Below are 19,515 nucleotides of genomic sequence, written 5' to 3'. Positions count from 1 at the left end.
AGGTTTTATTTTCAGAGATGTATATAATTTTTTACTTTACCTTTGTAAATATGGCACTTTTACCCTGAACAGAAGCTTTTGCTGTTACTTGGAGCTGCTTGCACATAGGGATCAGTTTTTCAGCTTCCAGCAGAAGCAAAGGTTTGTCGTCATCGTGTATCTGAAGTATGTTTTAAGAAGACAAAACCACTCTGTGTTAGCCTCCAATACTAAGTTAATGGAGAAGACAAAACAACCAGCCTTTACGTAGTATCATTAAAATCATAAGCTGAATGGCTTTTCAGTTGTCATACGTCACCTGATCAGAAAAGGCTTGAAAAGCCGAAGCAAGCTTCATGCCCTCTGTTGCAAAAATCTGAAAGTGGAAAAAAACACGTTAAAAAAAAAAGGTGAAGCAAATGAACCACCACTCCTTTTACCTTTTGTTTTAATACACAGTGTACTCTAAAAGGGTAACAGGAAATATTTGCGCAAGTTGCATACATTTATAATTAACAAGTTTGCAGTGACTTCTGAAGTAAAAACCTACACTAACGCATTGCCATTCTCCCACATAAGCAAAGTTTTAAAAGTTTTTCCCTTTACATATGAAAAAACATTTTTTGAATTGGAGCAGCTCACAAAAATTTTGTGGTTAGATGATACCCTGCCATGCTTGCTTACTGTCCTAACGCAGGTAAGCAGTCTCCTGTTGAACATGCATACCATAGAAATGTCACATTATAGTCCCTCATTTGGTCCCTTGTCTTTTGTTTGTATTATTCATATTTTTGCATCTTCTTCCTTTCCCAATAGAATACTGCTGCTCAGATTAGGATAAGTATCTGTTAACACCATCAGGGACTAAACTAAGTGACACAATGAAGAATACTATTACACTGAAGGCCACTATTTCCCATTCCTAACTGGAATCTCAGTTTAAGTAATGTCTTAAATAAGGTCCCACCAGAGCCCTGGAATGTTAGCTTTCAGAAAGTACCAGAGTTATGCTGTTTAAGAACTACAGTTGCCAGTCAATTTCTGATACTCTGTACTCATGTATAAGGAATCAAAGAGTTAAAGTTGCATTTTGTTCTTCATTCAGAATCCCTAACTCCCAGTTCATTATAAATGTATTACCTCTGCTTGATGAAATAAATCTTGAGTAGTTTTCAGAAGTCCTTCTCCTCTGTGGAAACAACGAAAACAGAATATATGCCATGTATAGACTGCAGAATATTTTGCTGGCTGCCTGTACAATTTATTTTCTCTGTCTCTCACAAAAACATACCAGGTGTGGGGGGAATGGGGACACATCTGTAATACCAAAAGGCAGGATGTGATACCTACATCCTTGTTGGATGGTTTGTACTATTACCTATCTTCTTGATACATCTCTTAATATGCTCCATGTAACTATTATAAATAAATAAATACTTGGCATCATAAATGTAACAAAGCATCTCTGCCTAGGTATTTAAAAAGCATCAGTCAGAGCTCTTTCATTAATGCAAACCTGCATGCTGCAGTAGCAATACGTTTTCAGTAGCTAGCATTCTAACATTTTCCTCCCATTCTATTTGAAAAGAAGGGTACACTGATATACTCTTTGAAGTGTAGGCTCTAGAAAGGAGTGTTATTTCATTTATCGGCTAGAAAAGAGGTTGTGTGCTCCCCTCCCCCTGTGCCAGTAACTAAGCCTCTGTTCTTTTTTAGAGTGAAGTATTTCTGCAAAACACAGAAGGACCTGAAAATTACAAGAATGAAAAAGGGCATGCTAAAATCTTAGCAAACACAGAATATATTTAACTATTGAAAGTAGAAAATCTACCAATAAAGACAGTGAAGTACTAATACTCAGTGTCTCATAGCTAAGAAAAGGGACTAAGTTGTATTTGAATGGTGACAGCATGATGCTTAAAAACGAACACACGAGGGCGCAGAATGAATAGTGGACCACAGACAATTAAGCCATAAAGCTAGATAACACCCAAAGAGCTTTTGCAAAGAAAAAAAAAAACAGTTACTGCTTAAAACGTTTTACCTATCTATTAAAGCACTCTATCCCAGAAAGTCTTAGGTCTTCCACTTATGTAAGCATTAACACCACTGAACTGTAAAATTCCACTCTTTTGGAAGATGTTTCACAGAACTTATTACAGGAGCCCCATTTCACAGTATTACATAAATACTTCAGTGACTAGAGCACTGCTGGGAAATTAGACAGAAGTTGCTCAGTCCTCATCAGCTGAGCAAGGACAGAAATCTGGGTCTCTGGCATACTGAATAATACTGGAATACTAGGTGAGATTAATCTCTAATTTTTCATCAAAAAATCCTAAATTATTCAAAGAGGCTGACAATGTGCAGACAAATTTCAGAACACCCTTCAGTACAGCAAAGATCAGTAACTCTGATCTGCAGTAATATAACTGTGCATTATTTCCCTTAGTTTTGAAAATATTTAGGACCATCCATCTTAAAGTATTTCCCTACACGACAGATCTTTAATTAGTTGTTATGCAACAAAACAGATGTTTAGCACTAAAAAAAAAAAAAAAAAAACACAAAACACTAGTTTATTACTAAACAGTTTAAAAATTACAATTTATAAAATACAAGGATAGAAATTAAAGCTCCTTTCCGACTGTCCCCCAGTACTTATACTCTGAAAATAAATTTGCCTTATTTCTTATAAATGCTTCTAATTCTCTTCTCCCCATTGAAACATACTGCATACAGCATAATTACCTGGTAAATAAATACATGGAATAAGCCATACTTGACATGCCTTGCCCATGTTGCACAATCTCATTCTCCTGATCCTCCCATTTCTCTGTCTCAGAGTCCACATCAGATGTGAGCAGGTGCAGTTCTAATCCAAGTTTTGCAATTTTTGCCTGTTCCTATAAATGGTGACAATATTCATAACACATGAAAATACATTATTCAGACATGAGGATTTTTTTATATTTTTTTAAAATGATGGTGTCTTACCTCAGTATCTAGTTTGACTGGCTTTAATGCTTTCAGATTTGCATTATGCTTCTGTTTCAAACAAAAAAATAACATTTATTAAATAAAAAGAACTGGTAATATTTTTTACAAACAAATCAAAAAGAGATGGCTGTATACTCAGACTGTGCAGGAAAGTTCCAGCAGTTCGGACAAACTTCTCAATAGAAGCTGAGAACCTGTTCCAATTTGACTGTTCTTCTGAAATGGCAAGTGCAGACAGGGTCTGTGCCTGCAGACACAGTAAAGTTTCAAGGAGAAGACCTCTTCCATAGTTCTCATGCTCATGTCTCTTCTCTACTTCTTCACACAGTACCATCTTTTCCCCTTACCCTCAAAATCCTGACTAACAGGTATTGCTAAATAGTCATAATCAAGTACAACTGTGCTGATTTTCCCTACAAATATGACATTGCTGTGACAGTGACTTGGTACTAGCTGAACCAACTTCCAAGCTGATCTAGGGTACAACCCACGTAAATGCTGGCATGACAACATAGCTGATCATGCTTTCATTCCGTGTCAGTTTGCTGAAGTAGATGGAAACAAATATTGAAATTCTGAAGCTTTTTTTCTTTCCATCTCCAATTTAAGCCACAAACTATCTAAAATATGTTTGACTGCAAGCCAAATATTGGCTCAGATTAAACAATAATTAGTGGTACCGATGTGAGTGGAATACTTGATAAGACAGAGCTTGCAAACTGCATAACAGATGTACACAGTAATACATGATTTGTTGTAAATTAATTTGCATGTAGAGAACAGCAGTTTCAGGCTTTAACTTCATGTGCTAATGCTGTCACTGTGAAAAGACAGTGGAAACTAATAAATGTGGGAGCCAGAGTCCACACTGAGAAACTGCACTGGAGTGCAGGGAAATGAAAAGAGCAAAGCTGGTGTTGTAGCTTGGAGAGGTAAGTGTCAGCCACTAGAGGAGGTTGGATGACAAAGAGTGCAGGATTGAGAACCTTGCCTGAGGATCTAAAAAGAGCTGCTATTAATTAGTAGGAATACTCAGGCAAATTAAGCTAAGGAATCCCTGCCAGAGGGTGAAGAGGGGGAGCACTACTCATTATGAATAGCATCATAAATAAGCTCCAGGTGTGGTCTTCATCTCTGACTTGAGGAATCTGAGCAAAAATAAAACAGTACTGTTAACTTCCTACTGCAATTTGCTGCTCTGAATTTAGCTGTCATGTCATTTCTCTTTCCCATCCCCAAATTTTTAAACATTCTGGATCTTAATGTCTACCCAGACTACACGCTGTAATTCTGCCTATGTATTACACATAGGACAAGCTGATCTCATAGCAAAAGATTTAGAAAAAAAAAGTATGAATTGATGCTCCTACTTGCCATTTAAGTTTGGTTACACTGTATATATTGCTGTTCAAGAAATATTAGTTTTAAGGCAGAGTCTTAAAAGAAGAAACAAATACAAAGCCAAACTAGATTCCTATTTACATACAAACTTTGGGCTACAAGATATGGCAAAAATTTAAGCTGCTGAGTGAAGGGTATTCAAGAAAACCAGCACATATTTCTTTATCCACAAATAACTAAAGAAACCTCAAAGTGTTTGTCAACTTTATAGTTTTCTCCATTCTAGTGTTCACTCACACTATTTGAATAGGAAAATTGGTAATAAATAAATAAATAAATAAAAATCACATGAGCAGTCACCAGTCAGCTTTTAAAACATGATTTGACATCTAATACTACAGAGGAAAATAAACCTGTGCATTAAGCACACGTGAATCATCACCACTGCTCTGTGCTCAGCTAGGACACCATGGTCTAGCATGCCATTCACACCAACAAGCAGCACTGTTGCAATTAAAGGTGGAATAAAAAGGTAAACTAATTAGATCTACAGGAACAGTGTGGCTTTGTGGAGGGACAGCTTTGGCATTAGCCACAGACAGCAGACCAGCTCCCCCAAACCTATGCACCTTGCAAAATTCAAAAGACAAAATTCCAGAAGAGAGCAAAGTAGAACTATTTAAATCTTGGGAAGAAAAAAAAAAAAAAAAGTATTTTTAAAAGGCATACAAACCACTATGTGGGAATATCACTTAAAACGTTTCTTCAAATGTTGGCTGAAGCTCAGAAGCTATGTAACTTAGTCAAATCTGAACAATCTGACAGGGACAAAAACCCTACCAGGTCACCAAACCAGTCTGTTTTCCAGTGCCAGTATATTGTGCCACAGCTGTGAAATTCACCTGTGGCAGGTGGGCTCTGCTCCTGTTCTTGGCATAAGTCTTGCTGAGGCTTGTGAGCCACAGCAGGCCTCAATGATCGCTCCTTGAACTGGACAGCTTGGTAGCAACAGGGCCCCAGGCAGAGCTCATTCCCATGAAATCTCTTGTGGGCAGTAATGAAGGAACCTGAGTTTGACTACAAATCAATCACTTTATCTAATAAATACTGAGCCTCATCTCTTTCTTCTCCATAACCAAAGGAGAAGTCATCCTGACACAATCCGTCTTATCTATGGAGCGCGGTGAAGCCTGACTTTTGCCTCACTCCTTTAAGGCCTGTTGTTTATACGATACAGGCCTCGGATGGTCGGGGCTCCCCTCCGATCGCATCGGGGCCCTGTAGTGTGACTAACTGACAGGGGCACAACTAAGCATTAAGAGGAGGGGGGCTGCACAACCTGATTCCTATACAAATTGGCCGATCTGAATTCTGGAAAATTACTGACCAAATGACAGTGGCCTCGCAATCCTACAAACAGTGATCCCAAACAAGAACTCTTAGAGGTCTCCAGGGTCCACAGCAGGCTGCACCCTCAGTTTCCCCCGGTGCTGACATGCCTCTCAGGGTACCCTGAGGAGAAGTGCGCCTCAGGGCTGACTCCTCAAGGAACAAACTCATCCGTAGACAAATGCCAACGAGGGAGAAGGGTGAGTAATTCACTCTAGGGAGATATTTTGGAAGCACGCAACTGGATTTAGAAACACTGCTCCCCCCCAGTACCCTGCAAGTAAGTCTCAAGAGAACCTTGCCATTCACAAATCTTTAACTAAGTCACTGTTCCTATTGTAGCAAATTTCTTTAGATCATTGTGTTAATTAACTAATACTTAGATACTGAACAAGTGTTGATAAAATCACATAATCTAACTTTATCTGCTCTAAAGGTATATAATAAATCCTTAATTGTTGCTACATTACAGTTGTGTAAATCTAATTCCACAACATCACCCATGCTCACCCAGCCTACAATTATATTCTATTTAAATCTGCAGGTTGGATTTATAACGATGACCTTTTCTCTTACCCGTTTTTCATTAAGGGTCAGAAGTATAATATTGTGTTTCAAGTCAAAGAATTGCACAACAGAAGACATGGAGATAGGTGGTTACTTCACACCCAAATTCCTCAACACTACTGGTTAAAGAGAGAAAGCAAGGAGAGAAAGAAACAACCCAGAGCTTACTGTAACTTCCGAGATCATTCTTCCCCTTCCTCCTCCCAGTGAAAAGATTCAGTACGTAACAAGGAAGTTAAATGACTGATTACAAGGTTTAGGTGGTTTCCTAACGTAGAAATGCTCTCAGAAAAAGTAATATCAATTATTCAGGTAAGGGTATTAATTACCTCACAACCAAACCTGGACATTTGGTGTTGCTTTTTTTTTTTTTCCTGCATTATAAACCTTTAAGATCAAATAAGGAAACGAGAACCCATTACTTGAAGAACCTATGATATGTTTAACCATGTCCATTTCTTCAAAATAGGTTAATTCAGAGAACAATACCAAAACAAAAAGTCAGGAGTACCAAGACTTATTTTACAGTATGTTGAGTGTATTCTTACTATTTTAATAGCGACCAGGCATTTATTATTACACAGCATAGGAGTCAAGTATGTGGTACAAAATGTCACATTAAAAAGCAGCAATTAAAGGTCACATACAAATTTAGTTATTAAAACATATTACATGACTAGTTACCCTAGTTTTGAGTATGTTTATTGTTCAGTTAGTAAATGTACAAAGTTTGGTATTTTACTGACAGTCATCCAGTCAAGATGCATGTTAGAGCTTAGTGATATGGTTTAGTGGAGGACTTGTTAGTGTTAGGTCAGAGGTTGGACTAGGTGATCTTGGTGGTCTCTTCCAATCTAGATGATTCTGTGATTCTATATTACGAAGATATTGCTATATCCTCATTAAATGCAATACGGAAAGAAGTCAGTTAGTTAACAGAGTGTATAATGTATATAAAACAGTCCCAAGAGCAACTTACCCCTGGTCTGGGCAGTGACAGGTAGACACGCTTCTCTCCTAGGAAGAACACACATTTACACCAAAATTTGTATGCAGATTTTAATCATCAGACCACATGCCTTATTTCGTCTTTCCTCAAGCTGCAGTACTACATATAAAAGTGAATTACTTACCTGTAATTTGAATATTGCAGAGGAATAGCACTCTATCTTGTGTTTTCAGAGAGAGACAAGCTAAGAACTTCTGTTTAGATTTTAGCTCTCAGTAACTGGCACCTAAGTATCTGAACAGCTTTACTCCTTAAGATTTCTAGTCCCCAGCGTGCAGTCCCACGTAAGAAACTCTCTCCAGTGACTAGTAGCTATCCACTACATGCACTCATGTTGTTGCCAAATACAGAACATACTGTGGTAGTTACATGTAAGGCTTTTCTTGGCCTTGGATGGTATAAAATTTGGAGTAGGCAAAGTCAATAGCGAGAAAGATATAAGAAAGCTATGGAGTTGTTGTTTTTTTTTTTTTTTTTTTTTTTTTTTTTAAAGTAACAACAATAAAACCCCTATGTTGTACCGTACTATATGTATCCCATGTGCTCTGTATTTTATGAAGAAAAAAAGTTCTGTACCATTTTGCACACTTACTAAATTATTTCTTATACCTCCAGGACTCTCAGTTATTCCAAGTCCAAGCAAAACAAATTGGGAAAAAAAAAAAAAAAAAAACAACTTTTCAGGTATTAACTGAAAGTGGATAAGAAGAATTTATTGGCAGGTAGAAACAAAGACAGGGCTAATAGCCTACTATTAGAGCTCCAGTTACCAGACAATGTAAATATCAATAAAGACTTACATTTATTACAACAGATTCAGGAGAGGAAAGTCTGCTAAATAAAAATAAGTAAATAAATAAAATCCTCAGAGTTAGTGAAAAATAGGTGTGTCCTGAAGAAACAAAGGGCTGAGATAACGGATATCGGTAACATGTTTGCAAGGAGATAATGCACCTGGACAACCAATAAGCAAGCAACAAAAAAACCCTATCATTGTTATTTCCTCCTCTTGTATCAGCTCCTAAAGAAATTCCACTTTGAGTGCTCAGAGGACAACTCTGTTATACATTTATGATTTTTTGAAAGGATGGTCTTTATCTCCTGGCACCACAGAAAGATCATGAGCTCCATGTTTAGGCAACGGACTTTTAAAAAACAAATTTCAGCAAATTGACAAGTATCCCACAACCCACTTGATAAGTATGGGAAATTGAATTCTTCTTTTCTGCGATCACCTCTGTCTTCTCTAGCCAGTTTTACAAAAGGGTAAACTATCAGGGCATAAGTTGCCTAACTATTTTTCTAAGAATGCAGAGTTATTTAGATATTAGTTGCCTACACACGCATCCAAGCACACCAGATTTCTAAATAAAGACTGACAAAAATTATGCGAACCACTTTACCACGTCCCCTGTATCAAAACATCAGCTAAACGGGATGCAAGAAATCATGTAAGAAGTACCAAGAACAGAAGCTAAATGCTGTAACATAAAATATCTCCTTAACATTATGTAAAAACATGTTGCACCCTGTTAAAATGAAAAAGAGTTCAAAAGCCCTGAAAGCTTTGACATAGATGGAAAAGAAATACGTATTGAGAAGACATAAACGCAAAAGAGGTGAGCGTTCAGAATTATGCCAACTGAATTGATAGTAGTACGAAACAGATATAATAATGTCCTGGTTTCAGTTAGGACAGAGTTAATTTTCCTCCTAGTAGCTGGCAGGGTGCTATGTTTTGGATTAGAATGAGAAGAGCGCTGATAACATGCTGATGTTTTAATTGTTGTAGAGCAGTGCTTACACCAAGCCAAGGACTTTTCAGCCTCTCTCTGTCCTGCTAGCGAGCAGGCTAGGGATGCAGAAGGAGCTGGGAGGGGACAGACCCAGGACAGCTGACCCAAACTGGCCAAAGGGGTATTCCATACCATCTGACGTCATGCTGAACAATATATAGGGGTAGCTAGCCGGGGTGGAGGGGGGGGCCGGCTGCTCGGGGATAGGCTGGGCATCGGTCAACGGGTGGTGAGCAATTGCATTGTGCATCACTTATTTCGTACACATTATTACTATTAATACTATTATTATTATTATTATTATTGTTATTCTTTTCCTTGTCTTAATAAACTGTCTTTATCTCAACTCACAGACTTCACTTTCCCGTTTCTCTCCCCCATCCGGGAGAGGGAGGGGGGAGGGTGAGCGAACAGCTGTGTGGTGTTTGGCTGCCAGCCGGGCTAAACCACAACAAATAATTAAAAAAAATACTTTTGCTCATCTACCAATTCCCATTATTTGGCTTTGGAAGTTTGAATTACTTACCATATTCAGAAAGAGGAAGGATCTGCCTATTTCTTGGAATGTTAATTAAAACCCACCCCCACTCTGAGTGGACCCACAGACATCATTCCTTTCAGAAGCACAGATAACTCAAGCCAGAGATAATCCTCCTTCATCAGAAAATACATCTACAACAGTATAAGCACAGAATTTATATTTGATTTCATTAACAGAATACGTTTTTTTCAGGCATTTAATTTTCATATTTTGGAAGTCAGATCTAGGCTAAAATACTAAATGGCTTTCTGCTATATTATGATCTTCCTTTCACTTATTCCAGTCTGTCTTTGTTTTCCCTAATGGGCTTTCTGTAATGTAGTTTTCTTTTTTTTTTTTTTTTTTAAATAATTTTATTTCAACCTCCTTACATTGCAATCTTCCACTTTCTAGTGTTCTTGTGTTTCTAGTAGTTCTAGCCCATGTTTTTCCTTCCACATTTTTGAAATTTTAACTTCTAAATATTGCTTTTGACCTCATGTCTTACCTGTGAATAGGATAGCTACGTCCCTACTTCACCTGTCTATTCTTAGAACTCTAATTTCTAAATTCTAAAATTAGGATCTGTATCCCCTATTCATCAACTATGGCCTTCCTGAATCCTAACAGTCATCACTCCTCTCAAATCAAGTGAGCAAAACGAAAGGAGGGCAGAAAAGGAAGTTATCTCATAAATCATTCTCACACTTACGGCCAGGTTACAAGGAAACAATCAGGGGATTGTTTGTATTCTTTTTTCAACACGTTGAAACCAAAATTTAAAAGTGGGAAAAACTGACTGGAACACTGGCTGATACCCAACAGATTGGATGCTTTCTTTAGGTGATTCACCTCAAAGAGCAAGAACCTGAGATTTAAGTATCTAGCCTGAACTAGGTATTGCCAGCTTTCTGCATGGTCATTGGAGAGAAAACGATCACCTCCACTGGCTGAGCCAAATCACCCGTTTTTTGTGATCCTCCCTGTAGAGGTGCCCATCACACAGGCTGACCTTAGTTCAGACTAGGTAAGGCTAACACTACGCAGAACGGGTCTCCTCACCGTTGGATTATATGAGGTTTTAGGATTAACGAAGAAGTTCCAGCTCTACCTTACTTGACAGTTCTGCACAGCATAGAGAGATTTTCAAAATGTACTTGAAAGTGCAGTGCTCCCCCCTTCCTACCCCCAAAATGTGCCCACTTCTGTTTAGGCATTTTTGGTGCGATTCCACTTCAACTGAATAAAAACAAGGCTTCATTTCCAACCTAAATTTTGCTCTCTATCCATACTAATTTTGAACCTCATTATCAGAAATACTTAGTTTGCTGGTCTGAAAGAAACACCGGATAAAGAGTTATGCGATTGCTTGTTAAAAAAAAAACAAAAGTTTAAACAATGAGAATCTCCCGTAATCATAAAAATGCTTATTTTATTAGATGTGTCCAGCACATTTAGTCACCATTCAGTTTCTTGCCTCTTATGCTGTATTCTGTACTCTCTTACAAAGCCAAACATTTTCATTAGTGGTACAAAAATACAAGTTTTTAAACGAAGGAGAAAAAAAATATATATACACCTTCTTACTGTAATGCTATCTTTTGTTAACACACAATCACAATTCTACTAGGAATAAAGCACTTGTTACATTGTAGGGTAAAATGAAGGTACTTTTTACCAACCTCAACATTAAGACAAGTAGCATGAGTTACAAGAAGAGCAAGTAAAATCTTATAAAATATTGTGAAACTCCATTGTGTTTGGAGCAAGAATGGCATTCACAAAACTTTTATAATCTCTTAGCAAACAAATATTTTAGTCTAATTTATTAATTGGGTTATCTGTAGTGTTTTCTAGAAGAAAAAATGTTGAAAGTGGTGAGGTAACTCTAGGGTATTTTTTGAAAGCAAAGAGGTGAGGGTAATTTCGGTGGGACTTTTCTTCTTCAAGAGTCACCCTGAAGTCCAACAACAGAAAACAAGCAAAGAAAAAAAATTGTGCACAACACAGAGGAAAACTGTAGAAAACCAGTGGATATAGGAAACCAAAATTAATTCCAAGGAGATAACTGACAGTTAATATGAAACCATCCAGATTCACTGAAAGAAATCCCTTACTAGAAAGAAATCCCTTACTAGGCTGGGCCATGCAACAAGCAAAATGGAGACAAGATTTCTTCAGCATCTTTTAAGATCTTTTAAGACCCAATGCACCTAAGGAAATACAAAGTATACAAGGTATGCTCATTATCTTACCAGAGGTGGTATCAGAGCACTTAATGCTGAAGACTGGGGAAACAAGAAACACTAACTGACACAGACTCATCTACCTATGCCAACCAGAAAAAAACAGTCTTCACTGCACTCAGGCCCACATACCCTATACACTTTGCCATGCTCAGCAACACCTACCCATCTTCTTCTGTCTCCTACAAGCAACAAAGTTGGGGCAGCTTTGTGAAATGATGCTTTAACGAAATTGGAAAACATCCATTTATGGAAAACGTCTGTTATCTGCTGACAACATCCACAAGAGGAGAGAAAGTTACTGACTAAAGGAGATGCTGGGAATATGCCATAACACTTCAAGAACTATTTGTTTTGAGAGCCAAGTGTATGTTTTACTGTGGCTGCATGGTTCTTGTCCTAATATCTTTAATTACATCGATATTTATACGTATAGACACACACACACAGATATAGAAAGGTTATCACTCAACTCTGCTAGACCATTGCATGAATATGAAAAAAATCAACTGCATAATCAGCCCTGCAAATTTCAAATTTATTGCTATTAGAGCAATCCTGTGTTTTTAATTGTATTATATAAAATTTAATGCTATGTTTAGAGAAAGTTAATACGTCCTTGGCTCTCAAAACAAAAGAAAAAAGACGCTGAAAGTTAAAAGGCCCATAAGTAGGATCTCTGATCTAATAGATTGCTACACATCTTCATATAGCATTCCAGACTAAGGTGGAAGAACAAGTAAGATAACAATCACATATTTCTCACATTCCTAATAAAGTGTGCTACCCACAATTATTGCAAACCCATTCAGAATTTCACTATATGTTTTCCTTTCACAAGTCTTCAGGCCAATGCACATTTCCACCTAGCAACCAGCAGCAACAATTTAAGATATCACTGCCCTGTGGTTGCTTGTTTACTGTCCTCACAACAAATTGGCAGAAAAGAAGTACTTGCATGAAAACTCAATCAAATATAGAAAATTAAACTTCCAAATTAAACTCTAATAATGAAGAAAAGTCTCATGTTAATAGCAAGATGAAGTACTATATCATTGATAAAGTGTCATCTAACCTGAATAAGGAGTTACTTTTTTCTGTATCTTAGGTACAAAAAATTGAAGTCCCTGTATTTAATTAAATCTGAACTTTTTAACCTGAGCAATATTCTTAGAAATACAAGACATTCAGTATTATTATATATTACATTCTATGTGTATGCAATTATACTTTGAAGACTGAAACAAACACACAGCTGCAAGAAGTATAACATCAGGCTACAATAAACACAATCTGAAAAAAAATTACGTTAAATAAAAATGAAAAATAAGTGTTTTTGTGTTTTGTTTTTTTTTTAAGATAACCTATGCTAAAAGTAAACACAGATCTGTCTCGTAAGATTCCAACGTTCTCTTCTACATGTTGTACAAATACCAATAAACTTACCAACCAAAGAAAATATCCCAAGATTGTGCAGAGTCATCAGAGATTCCATCCAGGAGAAAGGACAGCAGTTTAAAAATCAAATAACTACATTCACTACATTATGAAGTAAATACAATGCAAAAATGCAAGCTGACAGTACAGAATGTATTTGTATATATATTATCCAGAAATATAGGAAATGAATTAAACATGCCACACAATTAAGTTATGCCTTGATTGTCATGAATTAACATGTCCTATTCAAATCAAAAGGTAGGATGAAAGCCTTAAATCACTAACATTTGGGCACCACTGGCAAAGAGTGGTGTCGAATACTTTTGAGTACTTTGAAAAGTTCCATTCAATTTTGCTGAAAGTAATCACCATGCAGGAAGTTAAACATTCTTAATTTTACACAAACAAGGCCTTTAAATTTCTGGCTATGTTCTTCCTTGAAAAACATACCCTAATTCGACATTTACCCTAATTCGACATCTCTACAAAGTGAAGAAGATATTTGTATATTACCAACCAGATTTCACATTGCTGTATGGGATATGGGACAGTGTATTGTGCTCTTGTCTTAAGAAAGCAATATTTCTTAAGTCACAGCTAAAATTCTTAGACTTCATTTGTTTTGGAAACTTAATTTTTCTATTTGTACATAGCATTCTTACCTCTTCTTCCTTCAAACACATCATTGATTTCTCTCAACAGCATAGACATGTCACTCAGCTGAGACTCCCAGGCCTCACAGAACACCTCCAGATTTTCTTTTGCAATCTTGCTAGATGGATGCAATGCCAATGTTTCTACAGCAGAAATTATCTGGACAGAGAACAAAATATTTGTTATTGGAAGACATCCTGGTAAACAGTGTTGCACATGAATTCACAAATGCCTCCACAGGCAAACCACAAAATTTAAACCGTTACTATTTTATGTTTATAGTGTATTCATCTGACACTTGCAGGTTTGATGATCTTCTTTGTGCGTTATTTTAGCCAATACCCAACACTGAATTGTAACTCTTTCTCAGAGCTGCTTTGAACAGTTTAACGTGACATCTCCAAAGAATTCATGCAAGTAATTTTTATTTATGTCCAGTTGAAGTGGCCAGATAAAAGCTAAGCATACCTGTGGGCCAGTGACCTGAAAGGTATCTTCTGCATGTATGCATGTAATCTCAAGGGGCTCTGTTCCAGAAACATGCCTCAACAAGCGACACATCTAAATATATATATATTTTAAAGAGAAAAGAGTGGTAAAAATATGGTTTCATTAGTAACGATAAAAGGCGCACACACACAAAATTACTGACAGTCCTGTCAGAAACTTACTGGGGGCTGCAGAACTTGGTGTTTCTCAGGGAGCATTTACAATAAAGAAAAAAAATCCTGGCTTGAAAGGTGCAGAAAAATCACCAGGAGAAAGAAAATTCTTTAAAAAAATCATTCCAACAACAATTTCACACATAAATATACCTATGACTTAATAAATCTAAAAGTAATCAGACATCTACAGAACCTGGAGACATTTTGTAGCATAAATGACATCACCAAAACAGGCTTATTCAACGATCATCAACTATGTGGAAAATTTAAGGCTTTTATCATCCAGAGGACTGAATTTGAGCAAAACAGTGCCATATTCACGTAGGGAAGAAATATTGTTTACTTCCACAGTAGGCAAAAGGTAGCCACCTATCTTTTTGTAGTAAGATTAAGAGTGAACTTTGGGCTGAGGATGAACACTGAAGATTTCAGATCAAAAGAAGAATTTATAAGACAGATATAGCACATACTAAACTAACTACACCTTGTCCATTACCAGAAATGCTCTAAGGCCTAGCTACAAATACTATTTTACCTCACAATAATGCCTGGAAAAAAATCAGTGTCTCACTAAAAGAAGAACACTAATAGAAGACACTAGGAACACTAATAGAAGTCATAGAAGAAGGGGACATTAAAGCTGAAATTAAAAATGACCAGAGTTGATTTGTTAGTCCCTGAAGTTCAAGCATGTTGCTTCTGCATAGTCACTATACTGGGATGAATTCTCAAGCCCCATATTAAATCAGAAATTTTTAGAAATTGAGTACTAGATGTCGCATAAGTATAGCTACCAGTGTCGCCATGTTCCAGATCAAAATGATACATATCTTTTTGTATCTCCTGCTGGTGCAGTTACTTCTGCTCCACCTTAAGACCATAGCATGTGACAGAATTTGTAGAAGTGAAGCAAAACCATGTATGCACACTCTTATTTTATTTTTAAATAGTTGGAATTATTTGAAAGGTTTTCTGACTTACTATGGAGAAAGATAAGGGAATTGGGAAGTTCAATTTAAATAGATACTACAATCTGTCCTCCGACAAATTCAGCACACTAAGAAGTGCATAAATGCTAAAATTCCAGAAACAGTCCTAAATATTCCTGGCACAAGAAGCTCAAGTCTTCCTCAGTCTGTCTATCTCAGTGCTCCAACACTATCTTAGCAAGCCTTGCTTTCAAACCACTTGCTTCTTCATGCAACTCAATACATCTACTTAACACCACACATCACAAATATGGCAGGCAGAAAGGCAATCTTCATCACCTTAGAAAGGAACAACAACAACAAAAATAGGCCTTACTCTGTTGTTCACATGTATGAGTACTGACATACAAAACTGTGGATGCAATAGAACCTGCAGTATATAAACATTGCTTTTCACAAAAAAGACAAGATCTTCTGTGATCCTCTGACTGACAAAAAAAATCTTCAAAACAGTGAAGTTCATTGGACTGAGGAACTTAACCTTAGGTTCTCAGCATTCTTAAAATAAGTCTTTGGGTTCAGCTGTTGCTGGATAGCCACTGCTTGAAGAAAAGGCTATAATCTCTACTTGGATCTAGAAGCCTACTTTTTTATGAATCCTTTAGCCCCAAAAGATACATACAGATAAGAACAAGTCAAACAATGAATTTAACCGCAGACCTGACCCAGGAGGAGAATTGGTAAGACTGTAAAATGTACACTCCCCTTCTAAACAGCCATATTCCACAATTATACAGCTGGCTCAGACCATACCAAGAACACCACAAAATTCAACAGTATGCTAGGAAAAAAAATAGTAATAATAATAAACAAAAAAACAAACCATAGCCTTCCTAAAAAATAGATTAAGACAAATCCAGCCACTCATTTGCTGTGTGTCTTATAAAATCAAAGCAACCGTGAACTCACCTCAACAAGTTGTTCTTTCTGCTCTGATAGCTTGCAAGTATATTCTGCTACAGCTTCTAGATTTCCTTCTACTCCTGTTATTTTTAATGTTTTGAGAAGCATATGATCTGTATGGTATTTTAGAAGATCTGCTGCCAAAGATGTTGCTGCACCGTGGACCTTGAATAGCATTAAAAAAAGGAGAGAAAAACCTTGGAAGGAAAGAAATGCACCCAGTATCAAACTGAATCAACTTAAAGATCAAGCGATTTTTTCAAGAAGCAAAAAATTTACTGCTATGAAAGCTCATAGACAGCCTGGTGCTTTAATTCTTCAATTATTATTCAAAGTACAAAGATATATAATCCACTGCACTCAAAAACAACCCAACCAAACATGAAGAAGAACAAAAGAGCAGCTGGGTAGAATCAGGACATGAGATTATCACACAGCTGCTTTCTGATGATGTTACAGCTGGAAAAAAACAGGTGCCTGAATTCGTGGGGCACCAAGTTCAGCATAAGCATGGCACAGTGACCACTCCTCATGAAGAACACACATTAACAGAACCAGAACAAAGCTACAGCATCTGAATTTATAATACATTAGAAATTAAGCTTCCATCAATAAATTGCCAGTGATGAGAAAAAAAAAAAAAAAGGCTTGAAAATAATCCATTGGCTTGTGACACAGCTTTAGAAAAGTAAAAAACTCCTTTTCTTCAAGGAGCTCCCCCTTGAAATGCATCCTTAAATCCAGACACTTTCAGACCCATGGATCTGCTCAAACTGTGTTGTTGAGAACTCTGCTTGACAAGAGCTATCAGCAACAGCTGCTGCTAGTTCTAGTGACTAGGCATACTGGCTTTACCTATTCCCTGTAACCAGCCCCATTTTAAAAACATGAGTAAAACAAACGCAGCATCCTGTTTTAGAAATAGCAGAGCATTCTTTTGACTGCTGAGTCTTGTAATGTTCACTTTACTGGATTGCATTGAATATACAACACACTTGGCTGTTCCAGAAGGTTATTTTTCAAGTTCTTATGAATACAAAGACCTTGATAATGTGATGCTGGTGAGCCTTGGCTGTGGATAGAATAGAATGTTTTCTTGAATTATATGTATTTTTTTTCTCCTTTGGACTCTACCTGTTTTCCTCCCTTCCCCTACGTAGTACTATGCAGCGTCATAGAGTCATTTAGGTTAGAAAAGACCTCTAAGATCATGTAGTCCAATCCTTAACATGGCACTGCCAAGTCCACCATTAAACCATGTCCTTAAGCTCTACATCTACAAGGTTTTTGAAGATCTCCAGGGATGGTGACTCAACTTCTTCTCCGGGCAGTCTGTTCCAATACTTTACAACCCTTCCAGTGAAGAAATTTCTCCTAACATCCAACCTAAACCTCCCCTGGCACGACTTAAGGCCATTTCCTCTTGTCTTACCACTTGGTGCTTGAGAGAAGAGACCAGTCCTCACCTCACTATAGCCTCCTTTAAGGTAATTGTAGAGTGCGATAAGGTCTCCCCTGAGTACTTCCTATGCAGTCCAAAATTAAGAGGTTATGTTTGATTCTCTCTTTTTTTTCTTTTTTTTTTTTTTTTTTTAATTTAGTGCAAGAAACCTGAATTGCTTCCTTAAAACCTTCTACTACTTTTTAACAGAAAGAAATAATGCCATGACAACGTATTATGAACTTTTTATATGGAGTTGCTTCCATGCCATTAAAAATTAGCATAAACTACTAATCTCAGAAATGAAGTCAGCTCTGAAGAAAGGATATCTGCAACTTATAACGTTGAAGTAGGAGCTGGCAATTCTCATTTATATATAGACTACACTGTGATTACCATTTCATTAAAGATTCTTTTCACCATGATCTAAAAAAGAAATTTACTTATATTAATGCTGTCTCAGAGCATTAAGCAGGAAAATGATCTCAGGGAAGGAATGTACCTCTAGTTTCTTTCATAAAGTGACAAGAGATGGGGAAATGCTATTATAACAAGGTTGTATTGTGTTCTCAGCAACCCAGGCTATTAGAACATTTTAATTAGTGTCACAGTATTTAATTTCATCAACAGAGAGCCTGTTTACTGACTGATACACTGTGGCACCAGAAGTCAAAGACTGGCAGGACAGTCCTCAATCAAACACTCTGGCTACTCTGGGATCAGATACAAATCCAATCACTGCATAGGGAACAAGATAAATGACATAATACTCTAAATTTGTTTCTACTGATTAGCATTAATCTTGCACATTTTAACTAAGAAAGCTTTAGTACTTTACAGGTCACAAAATCAAGGCATACAAAACTAAGGGTTGTTAGTTTAAAAATTCAAACCCACTCAGATTGTTCCAGAATTTCTAGAATAGCTTCATACACTTTCACTTGCATAATATGGGACTAAATCACAGGGCATAGGTAACCCACTATTTTATATTTTATGCCACCTCTGTTAGCTAGCTTACAGAAGGTAATTTTCTTTTATTGTCACCTGAAAAAGTTCTTTAGCATAAGTGTAATGAGTATGTAGTATTTGTCGCATGATGTTTTCACAAATAGAAGTCTGTGGGCAGGATAGTATGGTAACATCTACATTTATGGAGCTAAAAAAAAATCCACAATATTTGTAATTTTTTCTACATACTATATGACAACTCCTTTAGCTTTATGGTCTCTGTAATTACATACTTTCATATTATTTTGACTGGGAATCCTTCCTTCTCATTCAGTACACAGGAATGATGTCACCCAAAAAGGACAGTCTTACAGGGGAATGTCACTCTGGAAAAGCTCTGCTACTGATTTACTACATAACAATGACCAAAGCAAAAAATATTAGTCAAAGAGCACAGATTATGTATACTCCGTTTCCTGGGGGCCCAACACACTGCCTAGCAGCAGAAGTGCGAAGAGCTTAACAGTACCTGAAATAGATTTGAAACACAGTTCAAACCTTCAGGGCAGCTGTAGGAATTATTATAATCCACAGGTTCAAATTTCTCATTTTGCCTCTATTAAAA

At 36.9% G+C, this 19,515-nt stretch overlaps 1 protein-coding gene across 1 annotated transcript in view; it reads right to left on the bottom strand.

Annotated features, from left to right (window-relative positions):
* The window catches only part of CTNNAL1 (catenin alpha like 1), a 58,203-nt gene that overhangs the window by 3,484 nt on the left and 35,204 nt on the right, over window positions 1–19,515 (bottom strand). Inside the window, exons 9-17 of the mRNA XM_040549360.1 lie at window positions 16,505–16,663; window positions 14,410–14,502; window positions 13,950–14,100; window positions 7,256–7,293; window positions 2,977–3,027; window positions 2,731–2,885; window positions 1,120–1,168; window positions 299–355; window positions 41–160 (exon numbers count right to left, since the gene is read on the bottom strand). Of these exons, the coding sequence (XP_040405294.1) occupies window positions 41–160; window positions 299–355; window positions 1,120–1,168; window positions 2,731–2,885; window positions 2,977–3,027; window positions 7,256–7,293; window positions 13,950–14,100; window positions 14,410–14,502; window positions 16,505–16,663 (873 nt within the window). The remainder of the gene's footprint in view (window positions 1–40; window positions 161–298; window positions 356–1,119; window positions 1,169–2,730; window positions 2,886–2,976; window positions 3,028–7,255; window positions 7,294–13,949; window positions 14,101–14,409; window positions 14,503–16,504; window positions 16,664–19,515) is intronic.

The sequence above is a fragment of the Cygnus olor genome, chromosome 2 (assembly GCF_009769625.2).
Source record: "Cygnus olor isolate bCygOlo1 chromosome 2, bCygOlo1.pri.v2, whole genome shotgun sequence".
Lineage (NCBI taxonomy): Eukaryota > Metazoa > Chordata > Aves > Anseriformes > Anatidae > Cygnus > Cygnus olor.
This window is presented reverse-complemented; position numbering and strand designations above follow the sequence as displayed.